The sequence below is a fragment of the Primulina huaijiensis genome, unplaced genomic scaffold (genome assembly GCF_012295235.1).
Source record: "Primulina huaijiensis isolate GDHJ02 unplaced genomic scaffold, ASM1229523v2 scaffold3501, whole genome shotgun sequence".
In the NCBI taxonomy this organism is placed as follows: Eukaryota; Viridiplantae; Streptophyta; class Magnoliopsida; order Lamiales; family Gesneriaceae; genus Primulina; species Primulina huaijiensis.
Genome location: NW_027358157.1, coordinates 225,857 through 245,657, shown reverse-complemented (window position 1 = coordinate 245,657; position 19,801 = coordinate 225,857). Strand labels below are relative to the sequence as shown.

General features: G+C 37.0%; 2 protein-coding genes and 2 pseudogenes across 2 annotated transcripts; 2 read left to right on the top strand and 2 right to left on the bottom strand.

Moving 5' to 3' along the window:
- The first annotated feature begins 218 nt into the window (after positions 1-218).
- On the top strand, positions 219-3,764 carry LOC140968321 (E3 ubiquitin-protein ligase At1g63170-like; annotated as a pseudogene).
- A 126-nt stretch (positions 3,765-3,890) lies between these two features.
- LOC140968284 (uncharacterized) lies at positions 3,891-5,278 on the bottom strand (annotated as a pseudogene).
- An 846-nt stretch (positions 5,279-6,124) lies between these two features.
- LOC140968322 (uncharacterized) lies at positions 6,125-9,230 on the bottom strand. Its single transcript, XM_073429253.1, has 4 exons — positions 8,934-9,230; positions 8,324-8,695; positions 6,843-7,113; positions 6,125-6,747 (listed from the first exon to the last, which is right to left on the bottom strand). Exons 2-4 carry the CDS (start codon positions 8,657-8,659, stop codon positions 6,356-6,358), a joined length of 999 nt encoding a protein of 332 aa, XP_073285354.1. The 5' UTR covers positions 8,660-8,695; positions 8,934-9,230; the 3' UTR covers positions 6,125-6,355.
- A 1,842-nt stretch (positions 9,231-11,072) lies between these two features.
- On the top strand, positions 11,073-18,640 carry LOC140968273 (uncharacterized). Its single transcript, XM_073429181.1, has 5 exons — positions 11,073-11,293; positions 11,498-14,184; positions 14,536-15,906; positions 17,165-17,402; positions 17,537-18,640. The coding sequence occupies exons 2-5, from the start codon at positions 11,560-11,562 to the stop codon at positions 18,085-18,087; spliced, it is 4,785 nt and encodes a 1,594-aa protein (XP_073285282.1). The 5' UTR covers positions 11,073-11,293; positions 11,498-11,559; the 3' UTR covers positions 18,088-18,640.
- The last annotated feature ends 1,161 nt before the right edge of the window (positions 18,641-19,801 follow it).

Genomic DNA, 19,801 nt, shown 5'->3' with positions numbered 1-19,801 from the left:
ATTGAAAGAGGTGTAATAGTTTGTTAGCATGGTTACTATTCATTCTACTCTTAGTGGTTCATCCTGCCTCCTGTTATTGACCAGGAAACAGAGTTTAACATGCTCAGGCTGGTGTAGAGAAAAATTCCACCACATTCGGATGTGACCAAATTATATCACGGATTTAACTTTTGCAAGCGTGTTATTCCATGTTATCTGCTTTCTTTGTCTGCTCTGTGAACTTGCATGGCTTTGCCCTTGCTTGGACTTCATCGTAAAAGCCAAACAAACAAAGTCTCGTTGTTAATGGACCGAGCAGATATTCATTATGCAAATGAACATGTTATTGAAATTGCTACTAGTAGTGATGCTTCTTCATCTGGCTCCTCCCGTGAGAGGGCATCAAGTAGCATGGAGCAGCAACATAGTGAAGATCGGACGTCTACTAGTTCAAGGGCTCCTCTATATCCTTTAAATGACTCGAACTCAAGGAATTCATCACTAGTAAGAAGAGGAAATAGTCGAGGGCGCCAAAGGAGTCCATTAAATTCAGGTTTATGGATATCCGTTGAGCTAGTGCTGACAGTTAGCCAAATTATTGGTGCTATTATTGTTTTATCTCTGTCAAATCATGAGAAACCACGAGCTCCTTTGAGAACATGGATTGTTGGTTATGCATCTGGATGTTTGGCGATTCTTCCTCTTCTCTATTGGCGTTTTAAATATCGAAACCAGGTTTCTGAACAGGTTTCTTCTCAACAAAGTCAAGAGTCCTCTCAAGACAACAATAGTTCAGGTTCTTTGACTGGAAGAGTTATGGGGGTGGAAGATCGCTGGACAACTGTAACGACAACTAGAGGCATTCAAAGTAATGGGATGCCAAATCCAAGGTAATCAAAATTTTTGTTTAATCCTTTTGTTTTGTTTTTTTCATGTTATTATATCTCAACGCTGTAATGGAATCAAAATCAATACTGTTGTTTTTTTCTTTCTTAATTTCCTTTTCGGGGATGGATCAAGTTGTCGCATTTGTCAATGAAATTTGGATTTTTGAAATTGCAGTTGTGGATACTTAAGTGGTTTTCACTCGTGTTGATTTCTTTGATGTGTTTTGTTGCTCCTTGATTTTGCCTCATGCACAAAGTGATTTCAAGATTGTAACTTGTTGGCTTGGAGAAAATTTCAAGCAGGAATAAGGGAGTGGTTGCGAGTCACTGAACGTGGTGGATTATGTGCTGAGATGTTATTTACAACATCAATGCATTTTCTCGTGATGTCTCTAGGAATCTAGTTACAAGTCTTGTTTAGAGAAGTCAGTCACAAATCTTGCAGAGTCATTCGAGAAGAAATGTTAGATATTTTAATATGGCTTGGGCATTGGAATAGCACACATTGACAGAACAATTAGACAGGTTCCAAATGATAGGAAAAGGTTTCAACAAATATAGGAGAAAAAATCTCGGTACCACAGTTCTCATTAATCTTTTCATCCAATATTATAAAAGTTGGGCCCTATATCTCTAGAATGCTTTTATTTTTCAAAATTTGTGAGCCTGCAGATGTCGTGAGAAGAAGAAGGTTATTGGTGAGTTATGTCAGATAAAATACTCAATGGTGTGGTTGAGTGCTGACCTTGATTAAAACTGAAGAAAAAGAAGGAATTTGATGTGCCAGAATGATATTGCTATATATACATGAGTGAACTCGTTTATAATATTGTAATGGTCGATAATCTTATAATAACATTTTTGGTCTAAACAATCTACTTCTTGCTTCTTTGCATATTAATATATGGAAAACTTGTTCCTTCCTGAGTTTACCTTATTTCCCCTCAATTTTCTTTCTGCCAAGAACTAGCACAGACATAAGTTTTGGGTACTTATGGTCATTTATCTTTAGGAAGGTCATATTGGAGTGATATCCGTCAAGTGGTACTTTGTCCTGATTTTTTTCCAAGGAGATATATACATGAATGTTAAATAGTTATAGTTTCCGTTGTCTCAGTTAGCGACTTGGAAAAAGTGATTTAACATTGATACCATTTGAAAAAGTTATCTAACATTTGATAAATTATTGATGGTATTGTTCTTTAATACTACCATTTATTGCATAGAAACTTGGACCTCTTTTGTCTAGTTATCATGAATAACGCTGAGTACATTGATGAGAGCTAAATGTTTTGGGCTTATTCTTGCAGGCTTAAGATGTTTGTTGAATACTACAAGATGGGTTTGGATTGCTTTTTTGCCGTTTGGTTTGTGGTTGGTAATGTTTGGATTTTTGGAGGGCACTCATCTTCAACTGATGCTCCCAATTTGTACAGGTTGTTTCCATAATACATTCTCTACACACACAGAGTCCCACAGATATTGATTTATTTGGTTTCTTGTGCTCAACTTCTGGAATTTTCTTCACATACAGGTTGTGTATAGTGTTTCTTACCTTCAGTTGTATTGGATATGCGATGCCTTTTATCCTCTGTGCGGCAATTTGCTGCTGCCTCCCTTGTATATTTTCAGTCCTGAGATTCAGAGAAGACTCATCTCCAAACAGAGGAGCTACTCAAGAGTCTATCAGTTCTTTGCCAACTTATAAATTCAAAGCAAGGAAAATTAAGAGTAGCAGCAACAAGGAAAGTAGCTCGGGAGTGGGTGAAGGTGGCATAGTGGCTGCTGGAACGGAAAAAGAGCGTTTAATATCAGGAGAGGATGCGGTAGGCTTTGGTTATCTCATGCTAGAAATGTCTAAGTTTTTCATTATATATAGATTTATTTCAATGATTTGACTACTTTGTTCTCCTAAATTCTTTTTGCTATTTTGGTCTATGGAAGGGCAAGTGTAAAAGACATTGAAGCCTGATTTAGCTATAATTTAAGAATATATCTCTAGGTGCTTGTTGCCTTTATTTTCTGTAAAAATATAAGGTTAGATGCCAATGAATAGATAGATGTTTAGAAAGTAAATTTGTCAAAACACCATATGTAGCATAGACATTTAAATTTATCAGTGTATGTTGAGTTTCTTAGTCAGTACATCACAAGCATCTATGTCACATAAATTGAACTTGATATAACAAATGCCTAACCCAACTTTAATTTAAGTCCTAGATGTTATTTTACTGTTTCATTGAATTTATTTTCTCCAAATTTGACTCCATTCTTGTGGTTTTTCAACCATAAGAACAAATTTGCACGCAACCTTACTCAATTTATGTGATGCATAAGTATGCAAGCTAGCTTTTGTGAACCCCTGTATTTCTGACTAAGAATTATATGGTTGGTCATTCTGCTCCACAGGTATGCTGTATTTGCTTGGCGAAATATGTGCACAATGATGAGCTCAGAGAGTTGCCTTGTTCCCATTTCTTTCACCAAGATTGTGTTGATAAATGGCTGAAAATCAACGCTTTGTGTCCTCTCTGCAAAACAGATGTGGTGAGACCATTTTGAGTTCCCTGACTCAAGCAACCGCCAGCCTGCGAGACCAAACTATATGATAAAACTCGGTGAATAATATTCAGCACAATATTTCTCTATCGCTGGAGGGTGTATACTTGTGTATTTTTGAGTTGATGCCCAAATGCCATGACTGATGGGTCTTTACTGTTTTAGTTTGCCGGGTATGTTGTTATTAGCATTCCATAATTTTAAACGTGTACTGTGTATTAGTTTGCATGTGATAAAGATTGTAGCAGTTTTTAGGTCATACAATGATGAGAAAATTGTTTAACTTGTTACCATTATTTCGGAGAATAATTCCATATGATTGCATAGAATGAGTTTGAAATATGTGAAATTTTATTTTACCAATGAAATGTCATATTATATATACCTTTCTGTTCTAAGAAAAATGCAAATAAAACACATGATTAATCTGCGGGAGTCGGTAGAAAAAACAAGAATCAACCCCTCATCGTTCATCAAACATCCCAAAAGAACCATTGGTTCATACGTGGATAGATGCAATGGATGCGAAAGAAACATCTGTCCACGACCAGAAAAATATAACTAGGAACCCTTTAACCCTTTTAATATCGACCTCCCAGAGCCCGCTTGAGCGCAGCTCGTTGCTCAGTTGTCAATCTTGTGGGGAAATTAACTTCGAACCGGATTTTCAAATCACCCCGATTCCAAGTCTCCTTCGCAACAGGCATACCCTCTCCTGAAACCAATACTTCATAACCAGGGCTTGATGATTTCATTCACTGGGATCAACAAATCTCGATAGTCCAATGTCTTGGCCTCCGCAGTTACACCCCAGATCGCTTCTGCCAACGTTACGTTGTAGTTCATGAGTAAGTCATTGCCATCTCTCCTGAATATTTACGAGGTCTGCAGGGAGATGGTTTGGTTGCTCATTTCCTTTGTCTTCAAAAGTAATCTTCGTTCCCTTTTTCCATCCAGGTTTTATATCAATAGTTTAACATATCAGTTTCTCGCGCCAACCTCCTGCAAACAGGATCCATTTTTTTAAAAGGAAGACCCCGTTGAAGAATAGGCGCTTGACGCTTACTCTAGCCCGGCTTTCTATTCTTTAAGGTTTTGTTGATCTAATTACCATTCAATAATAATTTTGAGGTGCAAAAGTAATGATTTTATATTGTAATGCATGCTCTCGAAGTTACGAGGTTTCATGCAATAAAAAGATCATACGTACCCGTTTTCTAGAACCACTTGTCTAGATATCTTCGTTTTTCTTGTTGATCCAGTATACAGATCCTCAAGGCTGCAAGGCAATTTACTCTCCACAGGTGGTTGTTTCTTTACCATGTTCACTCCATTCCATCGCTATAGTGTCTAAAGATGTTATCATTTCCACTGTATCCTCCAAACGTCCCTCCATCGCATGAAAACCGCATCGACCTACTGGCTCCCCCTGATCCAAATCCAAATGGGCTACTCCCAAAAAATTCAGCTAAATATCTTCTGCATCTTGAGGATTGAAACTGTTTCGGTTTTCTGCCGAACCGGTGGTAACATGTCTTTTAGACCTTCTTCACCGTGTTGATCGTAGATTTGCCTTTTCTGAGGATCACTCAAGACCTAAGAGTGATGCAAGAATGTTGTTCAAGTGAAAGCGTATAAAGCGGAGAGAAGTTCAAGCGCTCTCATTCTTACATTTTTTTATCATGTGCATGAATAACACATGAAGTTTTGCAATAAAAAAATGGTATTTGAAGGTGTTGCACGCCTCGTTGGCTTCAATGAAACAAGGGCAACAAGAAGAAGATCTCACCGAAAGAAATATTTTCTGATGCAACCCTCTCCACTTTCAGTATATTGTAATAATCCACACCCATTATTTATTTATTTATCTTCCTCCCGCTTTCTTCAGTTTCCCAATATGGATTTTATTCTCAGACGATCCTTGCAAATCTTTATTGAACTCCATAAATACGTGAAATTGTTGATTTTGAACCATCAACATCTTAATTCAAAAAATCTTGAAGGGTAGTCTATGTTTTTTGTCATTTTTTTTTTCTTCGAATTTTTCCCTTATCTCTATGATTTCTTCCAATATTCTGAACCTTTGATTCTTAATTGAGTTGAATTCATATAAACAGAAGAATAAATAATTCCAGAAAGATGACCTTACTTCTCTTGGGGCATCCGAGTTTTGAATTGTGTTTTGATCGAGGAAGGGTAAAAAAGCGAAAAACAAAAGAATAAAAGGGAAAAAAACATAGATCATGTGTTATTTTCAACGGAAGGTGCAAGCCTCCCTTCCCCGCATTTTTTGCAGTACAGGGGAAACGATTTTTTGCTTGTACTTCTCATTTGATATACATAGCTATTCATTTCTCCGCTCAACAACACTTCTTAATTTGTCCATGTGGACTTACTTCTAAAATCAGAAAACTAGAACCTTCTTTATATTTGGGATGAATTTGAGAATCTTATATAAAAATATACGATTTGTGTTTCTTTAAAAACCCTCAAGTTTGACTTAATTATGTAGTTCATGAAATAAAAGAAAAACGGACATCTTTAATACTATAGAGCAATCAAAAGGGCCTGGATTATCAAACATGTAGTATCATTAAAATTCAAACTCTATATGTAGTTTTTTTTTTTCCGATATAAGATTGGTTCAAATTTACATGGTACGGCGACACACTGCGATAAATCAATGAAAATTCACCCCATGAGCTAATAAGATAAAATAAAAGATAAAGATAGATACAAGAGTACCGGTATGTTACAAACTGATCTATTACGTCCAAAGTACTCAAATATAACAAGATCTCAGTAACCACCAAATCGGTAAGGGAAATGTAACATCATAGTAAAGTCCATCTACCAAGAAACTGGACAGGAGATCTGAGTTTATTAACCAACAATGAAAAATTCAACTGAGTAGCCGCGATAATCTTTTCTTACCGAACTGGCTGCTGGTTGTAATGGCTTTTCTCTTTCTTCTTCGCAGCTGCGAGTCTTGCACTCCTTGCTGCAGCCTCAGCAGAAGCAGCTCTCGCAGCAGCATCCACATCTTTAGAGGATTTCTTTTTCTTGGAAGATGCCACCCTTTTGAGCCGCTCTTTCAAATCAACACCAGATGCATCTTCCTCCACTTCTTCAGCTGCAGCGTGCTTTTCTTGTCCATTAGGAAAATCCGAAACATCGGGCTGGAGTTGATCCTGAGGTTCCTTCAGCTCTTTTGCAGCCCTATCCTTCTTTTTCTTCTTCTTTGCGCTTTTTGATTCAGCAGGGGCATTGTCCTTCTCTGCACCTTCATTCAACTGTCCGTCCTTCTTTTCCATGGTGGGATCTGCATATATGTATCAAAAAAGAGAAATTCAGCTCGAGGTCCACAGTATGACAGGGGTATTTAGTGGTTTAAAAGAATCCAGGAATGGTAGTCACCAGCTAGCTCATCTTCAGCTTTCTCTTTCTGGTTAATTCCAAAATCAGCCAATAGAGCATCCAGCTCGGCAAGCTCCTTTTTCTTCATCTCCTTCTTGGAAAGCTGCCTTTCTGCCTCTTTAGGCGCTGGAGAAAGTTCAACAGGCTTTTTGGCCATTGGCTCCGGCTGTGCTAGCACCTCTGCTTCATTTTCAGGCTCCACTTCATTTTCAGGCTCATCTTCCAAATCGTCATCACCTTCAACAAGAAGTTCATCTTCACTTTCGCTTTCCTGAAATTTGATTGAAAACCGAGGCTAATTACAAATACAATTCATGCATTTCAAACCAACATATAATTCACGATTCAAATATTTTGCAAACATCGACGATTAGTGTAAATGTTTCTTGCACACGATAGGGATTTTTGCTGAACGCTACTTTGATATTTCTTAATGCAAGAAGCATAAAAGAATTGTTACAGTTTCAGCAGAAAGTCAAGTTGATGGTGAAAAATATGTTTGCAATCGGTGCTTTGTAGGCAACCAAAAGTCATAATTAAAAAATTGGAAGTCATAATTACAAGTCACAAAACCAATAAAAGGCTTGGGAAAAGAAGACCACTATAGGATGTGGTTTTGATAGGAAATTGAGAAAATTTCATGTTTGATTTCTCAACATCGATAGGTAATCAGCTATCATTGTAGCATTCGATAATAATATTTTCTAAGAAGACGGCAAGGGGTCAAAGTTCGTCCATTCAACAAAGTGATGTATCAAGCATTTTATTCCCGGACAATGCTGGATCCTTATTTTAAATTAACAAAATAACAATTAATATAATTATTGAGAACTGCACGACTCAAGGGAAAGGGCCAAGAGCACATACCACTCATACCAGATAAATATTAGTCTCTTCTGACATTATCAATTCATTAACATCATCATTACACTGTATTAGCTCACATCAGAAGATGTCTTGACAGAGAATCACAATCACTAACAATACACATTGATGAATTTCCTATTTGTTTGATAAAAGAACACAAAACAAGTGGCAAACGATCTTGTAATGACATCATCCAATTTGGACAAATCACAATATATTAAATTATATAATCAGGAAATTTCTGGTAACAGAAACATTAAACCCTAGAAAGGAAAAAGGGCAAACAAGAGCAACATGACAACTCACTAAAGCCAATTCTACTATCCCATGCTATCACTCACTCAAGCAAATCATATGCTTGTACGAGGAATAACAAATGCTAGAGATTCATTCATAAAAAAGCTCCTGAGAATATTAAATCAAGATATAGCAAGCGTTAATTTGTTATAGGCCGAAAATGGTTAAATGCAAAGAACAAATGCATAATTTCGGCGGTATGACATTTAACAAGAATTAACCACATTCGAACATGAATAACAAACACGTAAATTCACCGACATAATTGCACAAAGAAAACCAATTCGGTATTATACAAAAAACCTTGTTTCCCATACCTCCAGATGATCAAGTTGCTGCATTTCTTCAGCTTTATTCGGACCAGAACCAGCCCATATCGCCTGAGGAGGAGCAGTGGTCGCGTAGTAATCATCATCATCCTCATCATCCACATCAGCCCACGACTTCACTGTCAATGGTGTCGGAGCCCAGTACACCTGTGGCTTGTCCTCGGAATCCTTCGATATCCCAGAAGCAGATTTTGCAACACCCTTAGAAGAGCTCTTCTCTTTCTCAGATTTCTTCTTCTTCCTCAAACTATCAAGTGCAGCAAAAACATTGGTGTTGCTCGCTGTCAACGATCCCTCGTTTCTCCTGTTTCCACCTCCTGCCATTTTTGTCGGAGCTTTTCTCAAAGATATAAAAAAAACCTAAAGAAACAAGGGGGATAAAATTAGAATTCAGGAAAAGCTCAGACGTAGTAACTCCCGATGGTAACAAGAACTTGATTCGTGAATCAAATATTACAGATGCTTAACACAGTTCAAAAGTGAAGAGAAAAACAAACAAATAAACAATTGATATGCAAAACTGAATTTTCAAAATTAATCTAAAAATAGATAAGCATTTTCCAAAATCCAAAAGACAGAACTTGTGTGAATTAAACACCTGAAATCCGATTTCCTGATGATATCAATATAAAACTCTTAATCACAATCTTTCGATGGATTCGGAATTCCAGGGATTAGGGTTAACTGAGGATTAGGGTTTCGGAGAGGGAGAAGAGACGGGGGCCTGGATATATAAATCAACAAGATCAACTGTGTTGATTTTTGTTTGTGTGAAAAGGCGTAATAGATAGATACAGTCAAAGAGGTGTGTGTGTGTGTAGGCTGAGAAATAAGGGTTTGTTTGGTGAATAGAGAAATGGAGACGCTGAAAACGGAAGCTGAGATTTGCAGAGCAGGAGAGGCTCATTTATACCCGCAGCTTGTTTCCCAAACAGCCCTTCGGGATTTTCGTAGTTATTATTTAAACCCCTAACTATTAAATTTATGCGATCTGCCACACTGAGATAGAAACTTTTTTTTTTTAAAAAAACATTATTAATAGTTTTATTAAATTTAAATTACAGATTTTATTTTTCATTATGAATATAATCGATTTAACATACAAACGCGCAGCATCATGTAATAATTTATATCTTTGTCATTTTTTTATTATCCATGTAATAACTTTTTTTTATCTTAAGATAAATTCAAATAGATATAAATTATAGAACCATGATTAGTAAATCCGGCTCGTGGTTCGGTCCATGATGGTTGTCTTGGTGATCGCAAACTCCCCGATTTTTCAGTCAGGCTTAACTGAAAAGTGATATCATTTAATAAAAAACAAGGTCAAGATTATAATCAACGATTCATTATAGTGTCGTCGAAGTGGCAATAATCCTATAGACAAATAAAACATTTTTCTTATAGTTAATGATATATCATTTATATCAATAATAGAAGTATTTATCATCTTAAGTATATTAATCCATGATAAACATCTAGTGAGTAGTATGAATATATTTAATCACATAAACAATAAACCATGACATTATATACATAAAAATAATATGTTTTGCAAGACCATTAGTTAACTGCCGCATTTATTCTGAACATAGGTAAGTTTATGGCGTAGATGAGAGTATATCACAACACGCAGAATAATGAATCTGTCTGAGCCATATATGTTTCCATGGACACAAGCATTCACAATTCCATGTATGCGTGGAGCTAGACGGATGCAAAAAACATGACATTAGATCTACCGCTAGCTCGTTTTACAACTCGGTAATGCAGTCATCAGAACTCATAAGAGTAATGAATCATTTGAAATTTTTAATCCCACGAGTTTTGGATATGGAATTTTAATATATAAAACGACGTCAAAATATCAAGATGATAATTATGGTCCCATACTATTCTCGTAAATTTCAGGATGAAGCACTTTAAGTTGCTGCTAACTTGGGCTAAAGGAATGAGGAGAGACGTTACTTTTTCTCATGACCAGCTTTTCTTGAACAAACCATTCAAACTTTCTTTTATGGCATCACATTTTGAATATGCATAATTATACAATCATCATCAAATTAATATATATATTCAACACGTGCCATTTGATATGATTAATAAATTACTTGCATATAAAAGAAAATCATTCCACGTGCTTAAAATAGTTGCCAATTTGGTCCAAGAATAGACAACAGTGCATGATTCAGAATGTCATGATAATAATAATAATAATAATAATTTATGTAATTTTTTAGCATTATAATGGAATAATTATATTTTATTTTTTAATGTATGGAACTCATTTGAAATACGCCATATTTAATAAATACATTTTGGTCGATGTTGTACTTAAATTTTTAGCTAATATATAAGCTTGTTTAGTACAAATTTTTTTTTATTATTTTTGAAAAATTATAAATTAAAAAAATAAAAGGAAAAAATTCATTTAACCCATTTTTTTTAAAAAAATAATCTGCATAAGCATTACCTGGATTAATCTAATAATCGAACAATTTCGGACGATGAATCAGATCAGGCCGTACACGTGCACGGCTATTGTTCAATCGAGACCGTCTGTTGCAACTAAAGCACTCGATTTTTATTTCTTGCGGTAAAACTCCAGTTAGCGACACTATCGAGACCGTCAGATAAAATATCCAACGCTCACAAAATATTCCACGTGGCCCAGTTATTTTTCCTTTAAAATTAACATTTTTCCGACTTGAAATTCTTGTTAATCCTTGCCTTCACGGAAATTAAGAATAAAAAAGCAAACCCTAGAAATTTTCTTTCTCTAAGAGAAAAGAAAAAAATCAAAATCAAAATATAATCAGTAAAATTCAATGTTAGGGGATTGAAATCAAAACTGATTTTCTCGCATCCTTTTCCCCAAATTTAACTCAAATCTGAACAGCACCAATGCTCGATCTCCACTCCACCGCTTGGCGTTTAAAGCAATTCCAATCACAGGTAGTATTTATTTGGTAGATAAACAGAAAACATTCATGCATGTCTAATTTATGTGTTTGCACGTTTTTTTTAAGTGATTCATTGGTTTTTTTTATTTGATCGACTTTTTATAGAAGTTAGTAGTTGTTGGTATGATTGCTGATAATTTCGTGCGCTTTTTTGATTATTGATTGTTGTTTTTTTAATGTGGACTTGTGTTGGCAGATCTGAATGGGAAATGAAAATAAGGTTGACCGTGTTGGGGCGATCGGGGTAAGGAATTTTTGATGGAAAATAGTGTAAAGAAGGCTGGTGGTGTTGATAGTCCCGATAGAAAATCTTTGGATCTGAAGAGCCTTTACAGCTCTAGGGTTTCTGATGCTGGAGTGAGTAAGAAAGTTTCGGAAGGAAATGATCAGGGGTATGTTAAAAAGAAGAAGAGGAAGAGTGGAAAGGGAGCTTCTTTTAGTTGTATAGAGTTGGATGCTAAGAAAAGTAGGAAGGATGGTGCGAATGACGTGAAATCTGAGCCAGATTTTAGCCATGAATCGAGTGGTGGGAGTAAACTGTTGCATGGCGTCACGTTTGCTCTGGGTAAAAATGGAAATGCTTTTAATATCCCCAAACGACCACGTGGTTTGGTGAGGCGGAAAAAGTTGAGAAGCGGTCAAGTGTCTGAACCATTGGATCTTTCCAATTCCGACGATTGTGTGAAATTATTTAATGCCAATGCTAATAATTCACCTGGCCCTAATGACCAATTAGGTAGGTCAGATTCTGTTTTTGCCGTTAATGATGGTAGCTCGAACACTAAATCTGGCACTGACACCTGTCGTTCAAAATTGAAACCCAAGAAGAAGGTGGATTGTAAATCAGCGGCCACCGTCGGTGGTTCACGTTCGAAATTAAAGCGGAAGTCAGTTACTGAAAAAGTTAAGAAAGGCAGGAAAGATAGGTCCAGTTCAGTTGTGCACGCGGAGGATGAAGTTAATCCAGTGGTGGACAACGGCGACGCACCTTCTAAAAAGCAGCGACGCAACAGTAGGAAAAAAAAAGATTCAATAACTGGTAGAGATGGTGGTAAAGCCTTAATAATAAAGTCCGAACCTTCAGTGGGTAGTTCGAAATCAGATAGTCAGTTTGTTTCTTTCCAAGATGATGACGATGATGAGGAGAACCTTGAACAAAATGCAGCAAGGATGCTCTCATCTAGATTTGATCCTAGCTGTACGGGTTTCCCATCAAAAAAAGAATCTTCTGTTTCACGGACGGCTGATGGATTCTCTTTTCCCGTTTCACCTGGTCAGGATTCATATAGTCTGCAGGATAACTCAGTTGGTGCTATGGAGTCTGCATCAGTTGATGGTAAGAGTAGAGCTCTTAGACCAAGAAGCGAAGATAAAGGCAAGGGAATGCCCAGGAAACGGCGCCATTTTTATGACATTATTCCCAATAGCCTTGATGCATGCTGGTTTATAAACCGAAGAATTAAAGTCTTTTGGCCATTGGATGAAAGTTGGTATTACGGCCTTGTCAATGATTATCACTCAGAATGTAAGCTTCATCACATAAAGTATGATGATCGGGATGAGGAATGGGTTGACCTTCACGAAGAGAAATTCAAAGTTTTGCTTCTTCCCAGCGACGTTCCTGGGAAACAAAAGCCAAGGAAAAATTCTGAAGGCAATAAGAATGTGCACAAAGGAAAAAGTGTTCCCCCATTAAATGATGACAGCAACATGGAAAAATATCTTGATTCGGAGCCCATTTCATCATGGCTTGCTCGTTCTTTACCTAAATCTTTGAAAAGGCAGAAGACTTCACAAGTTCATCTGCCTCTGGGCTCTCCATTTTCATCCGAGAAAACTGATGAATCAAATAGCAAACTTGCTGATTCAAAGAGAGTTGACGATGGGCTAGAATGTGAGTTTGTATCCGCTGATAAAACACTTGGTGCTGGAAGTTTTAATCAGTCACAGATGAACGCGGGCTCTTCATTATCATGCGAGAAAACTAACTTGAATAGTAAACTTTCTGGTTCAAAAAGATCCAGAAATGAGCCAGATTGCATGTCTACTTCGACGGATAAAATACCTGTTCATGGAAGGCTTGGTCAGTGTCTGACGGGAGCTACCATCAGCTCTCAAAATGTAGTTTATGTGAGGCGGAAATACGACATGCGATGTAAAAGAGGTAGTTCTTTGTCTACAGCTGCCAAATCAGATGGTTGTTCCTTAGGGACTATCACCGTTGACCCTGTTCTGTTTACTTTGCCAGTTGTTGAAAAGGAATCTTGTACTGAATATGTGGACTCGGACAGGAAAGTGAGACTGGTTGAGGCCCATGGTGAGTTGGGAATTGATGTTGTGCCAGAGATGCTTCAAGAAATTAGAGTCCGGATATGCCTACCTTTGTTACCTTTTCTGCGTTCACTTGGAACACAATTTATTTGGCTGCTTCATAACATAGTGATACTTCATTATGGATCGGTGGTGGCTGCCTCTCCTTTTGTAGTTCTGGAGATGCTTTTCGTTGATAGTAATCTCGGGTTAAGGTTTCTGTTATTTGAAGGTTGCCTGAAGCAGGCTTTAGCCTTTGTCTTTTCGATCCTCATTGCGTGTGGTGAACAGGATGAACAATGGAATGGTGATATGCTATCACCAGTGGCATCAGTGAGGTTCAAACTTTTTAGCGTTCAAGATTTAAACAAGAAGCACACCCTTGCATCTTATAGCTTCTCTGGACTGCAACTTTCAAAGTGGCTTTACTTAGATTCCAAGCTTATGCAGCATTGTCGTCTTGTTAAGCAACTACCAGTCTCAGAATGCTTACATGATGACATTAAGCAACTTGAATGTGTGAATTTTGAGCAGTGCAAGCCTCGTTTAGGTTTAGAGATCTCGTCATTAGAGGTATACCATATCAATACATTTGCAATTAATGGTATCATATCGATTGCACCATTTTGCTGTTTTTTATTTCTGTTTTTACAAGACACTCCTCACTATTTCCTTTTTCAGGTAAATGAATCCATTCATTTTGTTTTTGGGATGTCTGTTGATAATCTCTTGTTTCCTGAATTGTGATGTAATACTTAAAATCATTTTCTAATTTTTTTTTATCAATACCTCTCACTAAATCGAGCCTTTCCATTTATTTGTGGATGGTGGGAGAATTTAGTTATTCACATGCTTTTTTCAGGTCCATGTGATTATATTTCTCCATTCATTTTCTTATGTGTTTGTTTTTTTTATGATGGTTAGGTGGAGGAGTTTACGCCCATTAATGTTGAAGATGTAACTAGAGAAGACAAATTGCAGACACTGGAGACAGAAGCTCCTGTTTTATGGGGTTTGTCAAGTTGTGAGAAGGATTTAGGAACAGGTGCTTTGGGGAGAAACGTTGTTGAGAAAGTCTACTCTTCTGAGAATCATCAGAAGGTCCCTTCTCCATCCACTTCCATTATATCTTCTGCCTCCGATTCTAGGTTTGATAACAGATCAGCTGGCGTTTTGGTAAACATTCCATGTTTCGATCAAGCGGACATGGCTTCCAGACAGAACTCTGGCGTAGTTTGTAATGTACACGATAGCTCTGTTCTCAGCCCAAACCCTATGGGTTCCATGCGTTCATGGAAACATGGTAGAAGTAGCTCGATTTCTTCTCCTCTTGGAGATATCTCTTCCTCGTGGCCTGATGAGAAGACGAACTTCATTCACAATGGGTTCAGTAATGGACCAAAGAGGCCACGCACTCAGGTTCAATATACATTGCCTTTTTCAGGTTATGATCTCAATTCTAAGCAAAAAATGCAAAACAATAAAGTTCTGCCTTGCAAAAGAATAAGGAGAGCTAGCCAGAAGCGGATACCTGATGATTCTAAGGGTAACCAGAAATATTTGGAGTTGCTAGGGTGTGATGCAAATGTTTTGGTAACCCAGGGAGATAAGGGATGGAGAGAAAGTGGAGCACATATTTTCTTAGAAGTTGCGGATCGCAATGAATGGAGACTGGCCGTCAAATTTTCTGGAATTACGAAATATTCATATAAAGTCACTCATATTTTGCAGCCTGGCTCCACTAACCGCTTCTCACATGCTATGATGTGGAGGGGGGGGAATGACTGGGTACTGGAGTTTCCTGACAGGAGCCAGTGGGCGCTTTTCAAGGAGATGCACGAGGAGTGTTACAATCGGAATATTCGTGCTGCTTCAGTGAAACAAATCCCTATCCCTGGAGTGTGGTTGGTTGAGGAGAGAAATGATTGTGGAACAGAAGTACCTTTTGTCCGGAATCATATGAAGTATTTCCGACAAGTTCAAACTGATGTTGAAATGGCGATGGACCCGTCTCGTGTTTTATATGACTTAGATAGTGAGGATGAGCAGTGGTTGGAGGCAAAAAAGAAATGTACCGACAAACATCCATGTGAAGAGATGTCTGATGAGTTTATGGAAAAAATAATTGACATGTTTGAAAAAGGTGCATATATTCAGTGCCGTGACAACTTCACAGATGCTGAAATTGAAGAGCTTGTAATGGGAATAGGTTACTTGGAAGCAGCAAAAGTTGTTTACGAATATTGGCGACAGAAAAGGGAGAGAAAAGGCATGCCTTTGATAAGACATTTACAGGTACAAAAAGCTGGACTTTCTTCTAAAAGTTCGAATTATTTTCATATTAATATGTATCATTCCATGGGTGACTGAGTAGAACTTTTAATATTCTTGCATTGTCTTCTCGTGAAAGAACATATTGAATTTCTTTTATAAGTGATACCTGAGTCAGAAATTTGGTTAATCCCGTGGAATAAAAGTGTAAAGATCAATCTAGCTACTGAACTTTTCCAAATGAAGATATGCTTTGTGCTGTTAATGCATGTTCCATGTTTTAACTCTCGGGTTCAATCCAAATTTTGGTTGAGCTCCTTACATTTTGTCATGTATGATAACGTGTGTTCATCATCACTTGTTTGCATCTGAATCCTTCATTCCAGCTAATGAGGTGTCATTTCAGTCAAACGGTTTGTAGATCTTGTTGACATTGTGTTGGACATCACAGTGCTTGGTTTAAAAACCCCATTTCCTTCAGTTTCTTTTCTTCTGTGAGGTTATTTATGTGTCAATGCACATAAGACATTGGTTTTTATTAGTGTTCTAAATGGAGATCGAGACGGCCGCCAAGACATTCGACCGGCTTGCCTTTGTCTAAGGCAGTCCGATGCTATCCGGCAGGCGAGCAGGCGGCTGATAATTTTAAAATCCTAGTCAACTGTCAAAGTCAAATAATTTTAAAAACCAGTTAAAGTCAATCAAGTTAAAAAACCCTAGATATAATAAAAACACATCTCACTGCCTTTTGTATTTACTTTTGGTTTCAAGTGTCTTTCACCATCAGCCACCACCAGCCGTCGCCGCCATCGGCCGTTGTTATTTTGAATTTATATATCTATTTGTACTTTGTCTAGATTATATTATATTGTATGAAGTTTTTTTTATGCATAAACATTATTTAATTACATATATTACATAAAATACGATGATTATTTGTAATTATATTACAAGATTATATATAATTATCTATAAAAAATTGCTAAAATAAATCAACCGCCTAGGTGGTAGGCGGGACCGCCCTGCCACCGCCTTCTACCATTTACAACATTGATTTTCACTTATCAAGCTCCAAACTTTAACATTTATTAATTTAACCGTTTTGCGTAATTATAGGTACCCAATCTAGTCCAAAGCATTTATAAAACATCCGTCACTTTAGGGTGTCAACAGCAGCATATTGAATCTGTTGGGATATCTGTTTTAGCTTCATCTTTTAATGCTGACTATTACTTGTTATTATATATATTATATGAAGTTGCTGAACCGTCTTTGTATTCAGCCTCCCCTTTGGGGCCAATATCAACATCAGCTGAAGGAATGGGAGCTTGGTGTTGCCAGGGGCAATGCTTCCTTGCCCGTTTCCCACCTTGAAAAACCATCCATGTTTGCTTTCTGCCTTAAGCCACGGGGCTTGGATGTCCCTAACAAGGGTTCAAAACAACGGTCTCACAGGAAATTTTCAGTTTCTGGACAACATCATACAACTTCAGGGGATCATGACAGTCTTCACAATTTTGGTAGAGTTCTCTCTCCTCTCAAAGCCGTATATACCCATCATTTGTCTCTTTGGAATATGTATTTGTTTCTTTTCTTATACAAGTATTATGTTTTTCTTTCTACTTTCATGACTTATTTTTGACTACTTTGTCAGGGAGGAGACTAAATGGTCAGACTTTTGGAGATGAGAAAGTGTTGTATGCAAATGCTGTACATGAATATTCTGATGTTTCACCAACACTTCAGGCTTCAACTAGGTTATGGTCTCCCCGAGATGTATATTTTTCATCGAGTACTAATTTGCCCGAGTGGAATCGCAGCCAAAAGGTTTACAAGTACAATCCGACGAATCTTTCTTTAAATAACCAGCAGATGATGTCCTACAGCCAAAGGACAATAGGAAATAGAAATGGAGCTCACCAGTGGAACATGGATTTGCCTGAATTCTCCAGTCAAAAGCACAACTTTTTTGATGGAACCCATAGGCCAGGAGTGGAGCTGTGGAAGTGTTCAGATCTTTACGAGCTTCGGTTACGTGATGCATCACGTGCTGCACAACATGCACATAAATTGGCTAAGCTTAAGAGGGAAAATGCATATAGATTGTTTTCTAAAGCAGAATTCGCTATTCACAAAGCTGTGATTGCTCTAATGAATGCTGAGGCAATCAGAGCTGCCAATGAGAACTTTGATGGCGATAATTAGAATGAGCCTTGGGCTATTATTATTTGTGAAAATTACTCTCATCAGCGGGATGCCGCAGGTGTGTGAGCTTTGAGGTTATGCAGCCTTTTCAAGTTGCATGTTTCAGTTGAGCATCGCCATGGCCTGTGCCGAATATGTGCCCGTCTCTTTTGGTTCATTGGATATATAAATGTTATTTGTGTCATGATGGCTGGGCAGTTACTAGAAGGGCGAGTATACTTGTGCCTAGCCTGATACATTGGTCTCCAGGCCACCTAATTGTCTTTATGAGCACAGTTTTGGTTCATGATGCTCCAGCTTTTATATGCGCATATTTACCCCCTCAGTAGCAGGTTTCTTCCCTTTTCTATTCAAATGCGACTCTTATGATGCTTTTTAGAAGAAGGGGTGTGTCGAATTTTGGTTGTCCATCATTGTATATAATTTCTTTTCTCCAGTTTAACCATTGAACCCTAGTTTCAGTGCTAGATAGTCCTGATAGTACAGCACATTTCTTTGAATCAACTACATTTATAAACTTGAGTGTAAGGTTTGGAGCCTCGAAGTTGCTTTATTAAGCACTACATTACTTGGTACTGGAGAAAAGCTCATGGTTTGAGTATTTAGTCTGTTCGGGATTCATCATGATTAACAAATGGCATATGATTTTTTGCAGTTTGTTGAATTTTCGTTTGTTTTGTTGAAAACATATCGTCTTTGTGATATCTTGATACTGCTCCTGAGCAGAATACCAACTCTTGAACAGATGAATTTGATGGGAGAAGTGTTTTCATCTTTTCCTTGGTAATTTCTCTAATGTTATTTTAGCTGTTTTAACAATTGGCTATCATTCCACTTTTGACAGCGTAGAGACTTCATGCTAGGATTTTGCTATGTGGTTTAGTCGAACTTTTGTTTTGTATCCCAGTGGGAGCTGCTTGTAAATATGGAATGTTCATCCATCCACTCGAGTTCTATGTGGTTATATTTTATTTTTCATAATATTCTAAACAGCAGCTACGGAGTATATGCCTACTTCGAATTTGGAAATATTAGAAGGTTCTTTGAATTCTTGAAAATAAATTTTAAGAGCTGTGCAACAGTGACCTTTGTGAGATCTGTATAAATCTGCTTTAAATATAACCTGAAGATCTATATAACTTGAAGAAATTATAACTTGAAGAGAAATTATAACTTGTAAGAGAAATTATAATGGTGTAAGGGATGCAAATATTAATAGTGGATGGGGCATGTGCATCATGTGTGTTAAAAAAAATAAAATTAATTAGTTAAAAATATTTTGTCCACCAATGGAGATGATTTTCTCAATCTAAAAAGTTTTTTTCGTTTATGTGAGTTAAGACATACATGAAATAAATTATAAATTGATTAAAATAAAGATTCTTTTTGTAATAAAAATATGATCATACCAACTTATTAAAGACAATTACTATAACTATAACAACCACATCTTAATAACTAGGGATTGGACACACATAAATTGTGTGTAAAATAATATATATGTAAGTGTGAAATAGTTGATATTTACGTTATATTTTGTGTTAATTACACTCTATTTCATGTGTAAAATATGTTTTAAATTTATTCATAAATGAAGTGTAAATATATTCAATAGGTGAGTGTCACCTTATTATAGAGACGCGCGCGCACACACACACACACACATATATATATATATATATTTGAATTTGTATTTAGATTTGAAATCCATGGA